At 37.1% G+C, this 13,568-nt stretch overlaps 1 protein-coding gene across 11 annotated transcripts in view; it reads right to left on the bottom strand.

The window, feature by feature from the left end:
* The window catches only part of epb41a (erythrocyte membrane protein band 4.1a), a 101,901-nt gene that overhangs the window by 40,894 nt on the left and 47,439 nt on the right, over window positions 1-13,568 (bottom strand). For 10 of the 11 annotated variants that reach the window (XM_016666796.1, XM_016666799.1, XM_016666797.1 and 7 more), the window contains exons 2-6: window positions 12,712-13,031; window positions 6,368-6,628; window positions 1,575-1,679; window positions 1,384-1,426; window positions 1,214-1,289 (exon numbers count right to left, since the gene is read on the bottom strand). In XM_016666796.1, coding sequence (XP_016522282.1) covers window positions 1,214-1,289; window positions 1,384-1,426; window positions 1,575-1,679; window positions 6,368-6,628; window positions 12,712-13,023 — 797 coding nt within the window. In that variant the 5' untranslated portion in view covers window positions 13,024-13,031. Of the gene's footprint in view, window positions 1-1,213; window positions 1,290-1,383; window positions 1,427-1,574; window positions 1,680-3,650; window positions 3,950-6,367; window positions 6,629-12,711; window positions 13,032-13,568 lie in introns of those variants that run through there. The other variant, XM_007543333.2, reaches the window with a different exon arrangement.

Raw genomic sequence — 13,568 nt, 5'->3', positions numbered from 1 at the left:
TTTGGGGGGTTTGCATTAGTCACTGTTCACATTCAGGTCCTCCAGTTCATGGGAAGGGCAAGAAGGGGCCGCCCCCTCAAGATGCCGCCCTGGGCGGTTGCCCATGTTGCTCATTCCAGAAACCACCACTGCACCTCAGTGACAATAGGATGGTCCCCAAACAAGCAAAAGGCATCTATACATTTTAGGTGCAGATATGTTGGTTGTTACTATTTTACAACATAGTGGCTCCACAGGTTCAGTGGTTCACCACAGTCATTCAGTTTGAATCCAAAGCCTCCAAGACTGCAGCTGTTATGTTTGGCTTTTAAACCTGCATTTCTCCAGCTCACAACTTCTCACTGGACTCTGTGGTAGGACGCCAGTAGCCCAGCAGGTAACAGAGATAATGATAACATGGCGACGGGAGACACTGCTGCTCCATCTCCATTTATTTCTATAGAGTTTGTGCGGTGAGGCGACAGACAGACAAGCAAACAGCGTGGCGTAATTCATTCATGTGAAATTTCGACACGCAGACATGCATGTGCGGGCTAGAGACGCTACACCAGAAAGTTGGAAATAATTCTTCTTTTTTTTTCAATGGTCCGTATGAGTTAGTACTGCTTACTTAATGTAAATTAGGTTTACTTACTCACTAATTAAAGCAAAGCAATCTTCAGCTTACTTTGCTTATTTTTTTTTAAGCAATGCGTTTGCATAATTTTTTTTTTTTTAAATCTTCTTGTGATCTGATTGTCGTTAAAGGGACAGTATTACGCATCTTTCAGTCACATACACTGTAAAATCTAAGTAATTCAAGTTACGCAAGGCCTTATAGGAGGATCAGTGAGTAGTAATGCTTTCATTAGCAGAATTTCCACAGAAAATATTTAACATTACTTGAATATTTGTGTAAGACTAAACAAATGGAAAATTAATACAAGCTCATAATCAAAGATTAATCTAACAGTTCTACTGTAAACAATACCTGATATTCCCACAGCATGAACATATCTTGTCATGACTGTCTTCATAACACACTGCTTGCTGTGCTTTTTTTCAGACATTGATGTTAACTCAAAACTTTTATTATTTTAAGCGTAGAAATTGAACACTACTGTGTTCAATTTCACAGCAGTGAAATCACTTCAATTTACCTCTTTTAGGGTAAAACTGGTAAGTTTAAATACAATAAAATTACAATTATTAAACAGCATGATGCATGATGTACCTTGTTATATCCTCTGACAGCTGGGCTGGATCCGGTGGGTAAAATTTCACATTAAAAGTGAAATTATAATTGGCCCCTGAAGAACAAAATCCAGTGTGATTTTGAATAAATATATAATAATGCAATAAAGTCAAAACAGAATCTGCAATTTATTTGTATATTTAGCTCACCTTGCACCTGCCTACAAATCTCTTTGGTCAAATCCATCCAAGTCTGTCAGAACAAAAGAAGAATGTATGATGTCTATTAAATCTCCATGAATACAATAATCTCAGGTTCATTTATTCAATATTTTTTTAAGATGCTCTTTTGTATGAATGGAGTAGAAAGAGAATATCAGATTTATGATAAGTGCTCTCACCTTCATAGTGGGGGTCTCCCAGATGGCCAGGCCATAATAGTCTTTTTCCAGAAGGTTAAGGTGATCACAGACTTTCATGAACAGTTCCTGGCCTTTGACATGTTTCTAACACATTTGCAGACATGGAAAGACAATGAAGAAGTTCACTCTCACATGCATCTGATCTCATTAACAAATTAGATTTTGTGTGCTGCAAAGCACTAAGAAGACTTCATCAAGAGAAAGAAATATTTTAAATTTAATCAGAAGATTTTAAATTTAAACAAAGAATTTGCTCCAATTATTGCCAGACATGCTTTACTTACCTGGGTGTATATCTGTGCTTCACACTACTTGTTATGAATCACACTGGGACATTAAAGGACATCCAATGTGTGATGTAAAGGAGAGAATGTGAGCTCATTTAGGAGTTTTCAGCTATTTTTGTGCAAATATACTGTATGCTGTTATAAGTGTTCCAAGTCAAAAGTAACCAAACAGAGCCAGGAGGAGGGTCTTAGTGCTGTCAAAAAATACTGCTCAATGTACTATTGGTGGAGAAAACAACTATGAAAAACCATTTATCCAGCATCATGGGTGGCCATGCTAACTGGCCTTAGTTCGTGAACCAACTTTACCATAGCAGAGAGCAAGTGGGTGGTGGAGTAATCAGGCACATGCAGAGGGGGCCTGGGGGTGCTTGAGTACCTGCCCCTTTTGCTCCTTGCCCCCAAGTGCCCTTTTGGTCAAACTTTTTTTTTTTTTTTTTGTATTATTTTCTAAACCCTCTTCTGACACATAATAACATGTACTATTTTTTTTTTTTGTAAAAACATAAGCCCTCCAGTCACCTTGTTACCTTTGACCTTTTGCCCATGACACATGACACAATTACCTCTCGCACAGTGAGATAAGGCGGCTAACTGGAGCTCAACGTAGCGAACGTTCCAGATTACAGAACAGTTTTTGATGAATTAAAAAAAACGTTTTTGGTGAACAAAGTGGAGCAGACCTGCTGCTTGTCAGATGACGGAAAACGTTGAAGTATCGTTTCTGCTTCAGCGGTTTAAGCAGAGAGGTAATGAAATACAACAGACACCGACAGGCCTCTGCGTCTGCCTTTCTCTGAAGAACTACTGAGCGGGAGGAGACAGCAAGGTGAGGAAAAACTGTTCTTATCTATCGATTCAGTATTTTTATCATACAGACATTAGGCTGTTGTTGTTGTGCTATTAGCTAGCTGCTAGCTAACGACTTTGCTAGCAAAGTAAGATAATTAAAAAGTTTCTTCCCTGTATTGTTAATGATATCAGTCATTCTTCAGTATCGCTTATGCAATACGAGGCACATCGACTGTCCAAAAACGATCATCTCCATAATGGATATATGTCCTATCTTCTAATTTCCTTTGCTGCATAATGTACATTGCATTTATTCTGGCATTAAGTAAATGTACCTTGAAGGAGAATAGCACTTAAATAAAAGACCAACAAGGATATTCATTTAGAATTAAAAATAACTCACCCTGAATTACCAAGATAGATATAATGTATGTAATAAAAGTCATTAATGAAGGGGAAAAAACTCAGTCCAAACTTTAAGTAAGTTTAGGGTCTGGTTCACAGAGTATGAAGTTAATTGTTTTTTCCCCAATTCAATTAAAAAAAAAACTAACCTCAGTTAAGTAAAATAAAAGTGTAATCAAAACTTTTGGAATTGTAATGATTTCTTTTTTAAAAACAAAACGTTTTGTTTAAAGAACTCTTTGTTAAATTAAATAACTCATTTTTGTTTCATGAACTTAAAAAGTTATTTGCCAACATAAACTTTTATTTGCACACATCAGAAATCTTTTCATGTGAGAATCACAAGCAAAACTTTGAGTCACAAACAAAAAAAAACTTAGAATAGCAAGAAAATATTTCTTGCTACATGCGCAAATAAGTTTATTTTGCAAATTATTTTTTCACTTCATTATACAAAAATGTGTGATTTTAATTTTTAAAAAAGTTTTTTAAGCAAAACTCAGTAGGCTTTTCTCATGGTGACATGCATTAACAATTCAATTTTTGCTTTTTTTTCTNAAAAAATCCTTACATCCAACTCGCACTCAAACAGAGCGTCATCCAGCAGTGTGACTTTGATCTGCAGTGTCTTTGGTCGGCGTGGAGCTCTGGGAGTCTTGGCCTCCTCCTCTGTTGTCTTCTCCTTATCTTCCTTACCCCTTCTTTCAGAACCAAATTCCTTTTCTTTGTCCTCCTCCTTGTCCAGAACCACTGCCTCTCCCTTTTGGTCATTCTTCTCCTTCATCTTTCCAGTCATGTCCTCAGCTGCATCTTTCTTTTCTGCCTGAAGAGCCTGACAAATTAATTTTAATGATGGTACCACACTCTGTTCTAAATTCTTTAATAATTTGGTTGGACAGTAGGCAGCTTTATAGGTTTCTTTAGGGCTGAGTTAAACTAAACTAATGAAGTGGAACATATATATACAATTAAGCTTATGGCTAATAATATGCATACTTCATCCAAGCAGTATTTCTTCTGGAATAAATGATGTAACTGGAAGTTACAGAAAGCAAGATGGTCAAATTAATGTTCTACCTTTAAAGAACTATATTAAAAAATCTGTATTTTAGAAAGTTTCATAAGCATTGGTTTATTTTGGCAGAAACGTATACTGTCACATTTTCTGAAGGAGCCAGATAGTGAATTTAGCTAATAAATCAGAAAAATATAAATTCATTTTGCTCATACCACAGAAACTTAAAGTGCTGTATAAGTTTTGTTTTATGACAGTTAAATGTTTCAGATCAAACTAATTTTATGTTTAGACAAAAAAAATAAAATAAAAAAACCTACGTAAAAACAAAATACAAATTTTATCACAGGGCCAAAAAGATATCCAAACCTACGGAGCCCTCCAGGGGACATGGGGAATTTTTTTTTCTTTTGCATTCCCTCGCAAAAGGTTTTGAGTTCCCTCACAAAAGTTTTAAAATAGGCCTTTCATTGAAGGTGCGCCTTATAATCCGGTGCGTCTTATAGTGCGGAAAATATGGTAACTCTGGTGCAAAAAAACTGATTGAAAATCGATTTATTCACTGCATGTTTATGTCTGTTAAGTCAAAGATGGAACGGCACTGGAAGCAGCCCTTTAAACNACCTTGAAGGAGAATAGCACTTAAATAAAAGACCAACAAGGATATTCATTTAGAATTAAAAATAACTCACCCTGAATTACCAAGATAGATATAATTAATAAAAGTGTGTCATTAATGAAGGGGAAAAAACTCAATCCAGACTTTAAGTAAGTTTAGGGTCTGGTTCACAGAGTATGAAGTTAATTGTTTTTTCCCCAATTATTCAATTAAAAAAAAAACTAACCTCAGTTAAGTAAAATAAAATTGTAATCAAAACTTTTGGAATTGTAATGATTTCTTTTTTACAAATAAAACGTTTTGTTTAAAGAACTCTTTTTTTAATTAAAAAAGAGTAATTTTGTCATTTTTGTCATTAGTCATTTTTGTCTCATGAACTTAAAAAGTTATTTGCCAAACAAACTTTAATTTGCATACATCAGAAATCTTTTCATGTGAGAATCACAAGTAAAACTTTGAGTCACAAACAAAAAAAACTTAGAATAGCAAGAAAATATTTCTTGCTACTTGCGCAAATAAGTTTGTTTTGCAAGTTATTTTTCCACTTCATGATACAAAAATGTGTGATTTTAATTTTTAAAAAAGTTTTTTTAAGCAAAACTCAGTAGGCTTTTCTCATGGTGACATGCAATAATAATTCAATTTTTGCTTCTTTTTTTTCTTCGTTTTTCTGAAGTTCCACGTTAAAGTTTGATGCAGCTCTGCTTTCCTGAATGGACCATCTTCATCTTTGAGATTTCTTTGAAATATAAGGTGCGTTACAAATAAAATTTATTATTATTATTATCATCTCCACTGCAAGTGTAGCAAACAGGCAGCTCTTTTTTATAGATTACAGTCACTAAAAGGTTGCATTGGGCCCTTGTTTATATTTTTAATAGTGTAATTCTGCAAAGACAAAATTTGACTGGTCTAGCTCTGATTTACATATCTTGCTAAATTGTGGGTTTGAATATGGCAATACTTTCTTATAACAAAATAGACCTGCAGAAAGAAATTACATATGCATAGTTGTATGCTCTATATAGAGATTTTCCTTAGCTTTGATTGTATATCTCATTGTATATCATTGTTTATTAAACTCTGAAAGCTGTGTGGCTTTGTTAATATTCTGTCCTAGAGTGCGGTTAGATGTACCCCTTTTTTTTTTTTGAGCACCTGCCCCTTTAGTGGTCTCTGCACGGCCCTGGGAGTAATGATTGACAGCACTAAGACCCTCCTCCTTTGCTCTGGGGACTGAGGGGTGTATTTCTGCAGATTTTTATTTTTATTTTTCACACAGATTGTCTTATATTAGTCATGACATAATGGTCAGTTTAAGAAATATGTAAAAAAAAAAAATAAAAAAGTAATTATTTTATAAAAGTTACTTACTGCAGCTTTAAATCTTGGTGTACTCTAGTAGTAATTGTCTAAGTCTATTCTCAAAAAACATTTTTTATTTTTAAAAACATTATTTTAGTTTTTATGTTTTTACAGTTTAGACATATGACATCATTGGAAACCAGTGCTGCTCACATTCATAATGCTGTTTGGTGTACCAGTTTTCTGACTAATAAAATTTTTATATAGCAAATAAAGTATGATTGTCAAAAGCAACAACAGCAACAAAAATCTTACACTGTGGTTAAAAGGGGGGGAAAAAAATCCTTACATCCAACTCGCACTCAAACAGAGCGTCATCCAGCAGTGTGACTTTGATCTGCAGTGTCTTTGGTCGGCGTGGAGCTCTGGGAGTCTTGGCCTCCTCCTCTGTTGTCTTCTCCTTATCTTCCTTACCCCTTCTTTCAGAACCAAATTCCTTTTCTTTGTCCTCCTCCTTGTCCAGAACCACTGCCTCTCCCTTTTGGTCATTCTTCTCCTTCATCTTTCCAGTCATGTCCTCAGCTGCATCTTTCTTTTCTGCCTGAAGAGCCTGACAAATTAATTTTAATGATGGTACCACACTCTGTTCTAAATTCTTTAATAATTTGGTTGGACAGTAGGCAGCTTTATAGGTTTCTTTAGGGCTGAGTTAAACTAAACTAATGAAGTGGAACATATATATACAATTAAGCTTATGGCTAATAATATGCATACTTCATCCAAGCAGTATTTCTTCTGGAATAAATGATGTAACTGGAAGTTACAGAAAGCAAGATGGTCAAATTAATGTTCTACCTTTAAAGAACTATATTAAAAAATCTGTATTTTAGAAAGTTTCATAAGCATTGGTTTATTTTGGCAGAAACGTATACTGTCACATTTTCTGAAGGAGCCAGATAATGAATTTAGCTAATAAATCAGAAAAATATAAATTCATTTTGCTCATACCACAGAAACTTAAAGTCCTGTATAAGTTTTGTTTTATGACAGTTAAATGTTTCAGATCAAACTAATTTTATGTTCAGACAAAAAAGTAAAAAATAAAAAAACCTATGTAAAAACAAAATACAAATTTTATCACAGGGCCAAAAAGATATCCAAACCTACGGAGCCCTCCAGGGGACATGGGGAATTTTTTTTTTCTTTTGCGTCCCCTCGCAAAAGGTTTTGAGTTCCCTCACAATAATCTACTGATCAGTTCATGCGGCATAATTGAATACTGTAAACCTTTTTTAAGGTTGCTGCCGTACTTTCTGCTTTAATACAAGGTTATGAAAGGTTTTTCCATGAATGTTAATATCTCATTGTGAAATATCTGACGTTTTATATCTTTTTCTTTAGTATAGAAATGCACTACAAACCTATGATATAAACAGAAACTTTCCGTAAGTAGGAAAGAAATAAAAATACAGTTATTATCGTGGGGTAATAGGTCATCTGATTGTGTCTCTGTTGTGTTTGTCTGAATGGTTTAAAGGGCTGCTTTCAGTGACGTTCCATCTGAGCCTTAACAGACATAATGCAGTAAATTAATTGATTTTCAATCAGTTTTTTGCATAAAACACGTTTTCACTAAAGGTCTCTAAGAGCCATATGAATAAAATAAGTAATTATTGATATGATAGGAGCAGCGGCTTTGACACCTGGTGGTGGGTGTGTCGATGTGGAGGTGACTGTCATCAAGTGGAATAAATCGATAATTGTGACAGAACAAAGAAGAGGTTTGGAGTTGATTGATACACGGACAGATGAGATTCCCCGAGTTAACCCAGTGCGGGTATCACCTGTCGTGTTTTATAATAATAAAACATGTTTATTATTATTACCGTATTTTCCTCACTATAAGGCGCACCTAAAAACTTTAAATTTCCTCAAAAGCCGACAGTGCGCCTTATAATCCGGTGTGCCTTATATATGGACCAATATTGAGCCACAGCAGGTCTAGCAACTACGGTAAGCAGCCGCCGACTTCATTTTCGCCCATAGAAGAAGAAGCGCGCGGTGCATGCTGGGATAGTTGTCAGAATGCTGGTTTGTTAATAAACTTTGACTGACCTGTCTACCTACCGATCGTCTATAATCAGGTTGTCTGCAGGTAATTTAGCACCACTTTCTCCACGAACATGCTGTGCATGAACAGAGAAGGGTGACCATCGTCCGGCCACGCCTCGGCCCAGTCGCAGGAGGCTCTCCTAACCAACCGGAGTCGGACTGTTTTGTTGATATTCCCTGTAGTGCAGCTCCATCTAGTGGATGCATAACGTAACTCCAGCCTCTACTGTAGCGTCTATTCTATGCGCCTTATAATGCGGTGCGTCTTATATATGAAAAAAGTTTTAAAATAGGCCTTTCATTGAAGGTGCGCCTTATAATCCGGTGCGTCTTATAATGCGGAAAATACGGTAACTCTTTGGTGCAAAAAAACTGATTGAAAATCGATTTATTCACTGCATGTTTATGTCTGTTAAGTCAAAGATGGAACGGCACTGGAAGCAGCCCTTTAAACTATTCAGACGAACACAACAGAGACACAATCAAAACTGTCAGGCAACTTATTACCCCGCGATAATAACTCAGAAATAGTCCAAATAATTTGGATGTATTTTTATTTCTTTCCAGGGGCGGATCTAGCAAAATATTTATGGGGTGGCAAGAGGGAGGCAGGGATTTTTTCAGGGGTGGCAGCATATCCCAGAATCAATGTATCTATGTATGTATCTATCTCTCTATAGATAGATAGATAATATGTCTCACTCTCACATTTGGCTTACACAGAATCTAACATTAGACTTAATTTACTTGATTTACTTGTTGCAAAATATTGTTTTTAACTTGCATTGTTTCAAAATGAGCTTCATGTAGCAGTGAGGATTAAATATAATTTCTTAATATAGTACAGTTCATTATTTTTATGTATTTCATATTGCTGTTAATTGATATGTATTTCTGGATTGGACTAGTCACTATGTGATTCATTGTGTCCGGAAAACCATTTTATCCCATTGCAGGACAAGCAGAAATCTGTCACAAAAATATTAGTAGCGCCATCATTTATTATCAGATATAATATTAAATACGACTTAAAATAAAGATTAGAAAACTGATGTTTGATCAATTGTCCATGATACAAATCTATAAACAGTTTGATTTCTGTTAGTTCTGTCAAGATCCAAAAGGGAAGGATTTTTCTTATGTTGGTCAATCGTTTTATTTTAAATGCTGTAGGAGCCGTAGTTTGACGACTGGTATAAATATGACCTCGTTTTACAAACAGAGGGGATTAGTTCAGTTTTTGTCGCTTGTTTAACTGTTAGGAATTGCAGCGGCTGCAGTGCGCCACAATAAAGGTGCAATAAAGTTGATAAACAGGTGAAGAACCAAACTAGACAGAACCTCTTCTATTCCACCTTTTCTCGCTCTGTGTGTCGGCATTTCGCACGGACCCGTTGCCATGGCAACCGACAAACAACAGCTCAATCAGCAGATAGAGTAGAGATTACCGATCAGGAGAATCAACACCAAAAAAAACAAACATTTCCCACACAAAAAAGTATCAAAAACACCAAAATAGAACATTCAGTCTGTTACATTTTGTTGTCAGGCTTGATGTCTATATTGTCATTATTCATAAGTTTTCGCCTGACCACCGCGGGTGGTTGATTAGCTGATTTACTGATGACTTGGTGGGCAGGTTGTCTTAATTTAGTGATGACGGAGCCAAAACACACTGAACTGCGCAGCACATGTTAAGGTTATCAAAGTCAATACCAGGCCAGCAACAGTTAGGCTAGTATAACTGACCCACTGCTCACTTGTTCAATGTTTTCTGTAAATTAAAACTTTTTCCTCACCAGTTAAATCTGAAGCCCTTGTTATCTACAGCTGTCATAGGGTTGAATTAACTGCTAAACATTGCGTCCTTTTTTCGGATTCTTTGAGTGATTGTAGTATTTTCCTGACCACCGATATTCCTGACTCAATGGACAGCAATGGCGATAAGTCACGTAATGTCCAATCCAGTAATATATCCATCAATGCTGCTGCCTTGCGCTCTGTCCTTCTCTCGCACTTCCAGCTTACATTGTGTTGCATTCAATGTTGTCGGAAGAAAGAGTTTCATACTGTGACGGTGCGGCGAGAGTTTGGAGAAGGAGTTAGCAGCGGTGGTTAGCCACTCTAACCCAAAACAGCAGGACGCACTTTTGAAGTATTTCACACTTTCAATTTATTTAACTTCGTCCACGTAAGGCCAGCTCTCCACGGTACTAAACATTATATTTTCATACATGAGAAAAGTAACGTTAGTTTACCGCTCTGCACCTCATCATCACCTATGTTCTCTTCTACAACAAAATGGAAGACTAGTTCCTCTTCTGTACAATAGTACAACAAAAAAAGGGAATAGGTGCCCCCTTGTGGTAGCTCTCGTTTGGGGTGGCAACTGCCGCCCCATGCCACCCCAGTGGATCCGCCCCTGTTTCTTTCCTACTTACGGAAAGTTTCTGTTTATATCATAGGTTTGTGGTGCATTTCTATACTAAAGTAAAAGATATAAAACGTCAGATATTTCTCAATGAGATATTAACATTAACAGAAAAACCTTACATAACATTGTATTAAAGCAGAAAGTACGGCGGCCACCATAAAAATGGCTTACAGTGGTTCCCAAATTTTTTCTTCTCCGCCCCCCCCTCCCCTCCAGTGGTTTCCAAACATTTTCTGTGCCCCCCCCTATGGATTACAAATGGCTGTCTGGTTGAAACGATGCGTGTGATGGGGGGGGGGCATCGACTTTTTTGGGGGCAAAATGAATGTACGTAGCTGAAAATAGACACCAACATCGGTAGCCTACAAGGTACTTGTTAAGCTTAAGGTTCTGTATTGATATTAGCTAGTCATCTTTTAGCTAACATTACCTGCATCCAACAGCTTTACTCAACTCAGTCGGTTAGTTTGGAGGGAAAAACTGTGAAAAGTTCTTTGCGTTTTGCTGGTTTGCTGCCGTGATTCCAACAAAAACCTACGTAACTCCGCACAGCAGCAGCAGGTCTCCTTCACAGGTGTAAACGCAGCGCGAGCGTCGTAGCGCTCATGTTGCGTTTAAAGGTGGTTCGGAAAAACAGGTTACAACATGTTAACAACGTATTAAACAGTTTTAACTGCTGATAAAAGTGACAGAGGACACAAATATGGGAAGTGTGGAAGCCTCTACTGTATCAAATTGACAGAAAAAAAACAGAGTTGGCCATTCTAAGGTAAAAACCCAGCGCATATAGTGTTCAGTTTTGTTTTTTTTTCATCCAGACGGCTTCCCGCGCCCCCCCTGCAATGACACGGCGCCACCCTAGGGGGCGCGCCCCACAGTTTGGGAACCTTTGGCTTACAGTATCAATTATGCCGCATGAACTGATCAGTAGATTATTGCGAGTGAACGCAAAACCTTTTGCGAGGGGACGCAAAAGAAAAAAAAAATCCCCATGTCCCCTGGAGGGCTCCGTACAAACCAAACTGGCCCGACATAAAAAAGGAAATAACTCCAAAACCTAATAAGTGGTTGTGCGACTCTTGGCAGACATGGCAGACATCAACACTTCATGACACTTGGCAATGAGTCTGCTACATTGTTGTAACAGACTCATTGCAAATATACATAACACATATACAAATATACATTGCAAATAAATATAAATTCAGATAGCATAATTTACACATTAAGCAATACACAGTAAGCCCAACAGAGAATAAACCTTCATAGAGGCAAATAAGACTCAATATGTGTAATAAGTCTGTTATATTGCCAAAGTTAATACAGTGGTGTATTAATTCTGCCACACTGCATGGTTTTAGTATAAGTGGGCAGTTGCCACTACATTTGAACTGGAGTCCAGACTTTGACTAGGCTAGGCCAATCCAAAACCCTCTTTTGTTTTTCAGAGTTGGATGTTTGCCACACTAAATAAGCTACATAAGTCGGAAATCTTTTCCTCCAGAGCTTTCTGCTAGAGAGTAGAATTCATGGATCTGTCACAAGATCCTGAAGCAGCTAAGCAGAACCACACCAGCACTCTATCATCACCATGTTTGATTAGTGGTCTGATGTTGTTTTTCTGAAATCCTTTCAGAAAAACAACTGCACAAAACACAAACAAATTCTCCAAAAATTCTAGATTTATCCTATCAGTCCACAGAATATTTTCTAAAACACCTGTGCTGTTTTATGGAGCCGTGAAACCTTTATGAAACCTTTATTTAAATTTTTGATCACCAATAGTTCTGACCTTTCAATTCCCCTAGAAATCACATATTTTGTCCAATCTGGTTCTTTTTATTATTGAGTCATGTAACATTGTTCAACAGAAATAGGGGAGGCATATCCTGTTTTAAATGTTGGTCTGGGCTCTTTGTGTGATATCCTGAATGAGTAATCAGTATAGGTTCAACCCTGTTCAATACTGTCTGCATAGTGACAATGAAACCCTCAAATTTTGTTCATAATTTTACAAGGGTAAGGCTGGTTGGAGTAGAAACATTTGATCAAGGAGCCAAATCATTATAAAAAACTGCGTTGTGCCTTATATTAAAATGTAAGATCTAAAACATCTGTAAGAGAGCAAATGCATTTTCACAGCTTACCTGAACCTCTGCACTGCTGACTGAATGTTGGTCCAAGGCAACCTCTCCCTCTATTTTCAATTCAGGTTCAGGATCAGCAATAGGAGCTTTAGCTTCATCTTCCTCATCCTCTTTCTGTCTCCCCTCATTGTCATACTGTGAACGCCGTTTAAGGAGGGAAGAGAAGAGGCGAGAGAGACCATGGCTGGTAGAATTTTGATTTTGAGGCTGGATGTTGTCATCCTCATGAGAATGCAGCTGAGGATCTTGGCCAGCTTCTTCCTGCTGCTGCTTTGGCTTTTTCTGGTGACTTTCCACTTCATCTGTGGTCATGGCAACAGCTGTTAAATTGCATAAAAAAAGACTAAGTATGAAATTAAAACCAACAATGTAAATATTTATAAGATAAAACATAAACATAAATTGATTAAAATTAGTTTACATCACTTTTACAGACATCTTCTAAACTCATAAAGGAGTGCTCTAATTACTCCTGTCAAGCTGTTGTGTGGATGAGCCAAGTGACTGGTGCTGTGACATCATTGTAGCTCCTAAGAAGAACACAGAGAATGCATCTGTGTGGATATGGCACCCTTAAATGAGTCAGTACTTTAAATAAGTCAGTATATTGTGAGAGACACATCCTTCCCTCTGAGGACCAGAGGCTAAGCAAGTTAGCAGGTACTCAGAATCTTTCAAAACTTGATGGAATTATGGGATTCCGGCAAGTACCACTGTCCAAAGAGACGGCCCTCTTCACCACATTAGTTATTTAGTTATTCCTACTAACATTAGAAACTCAGTTTATAATACATGAAGGCTATTTGGGTGTGGCTAAATGCAGACAAAATGGCTGCCAGGCATCTTCCTAGTTATTG

The sequence above is a fragment of the Poecilia formosa genome, unplaced genomic scaffold (genome assembly GCF_000485575.1).
Source record: "Poecilia formosa unplaced genomic scaffold, Poecilia_formosa-5.1.2 Scaffold800, whole genome shotgun sequence".
NCBI lineage: Eukaryota > Metazoa > Chordata > Actinopteri > Cyprinodontiformes > Poeciliidae > Poecilia > Poecilia formosa.
This window is presented reverse-complemented; position numbering and strand designations above follow the sequence as displayed.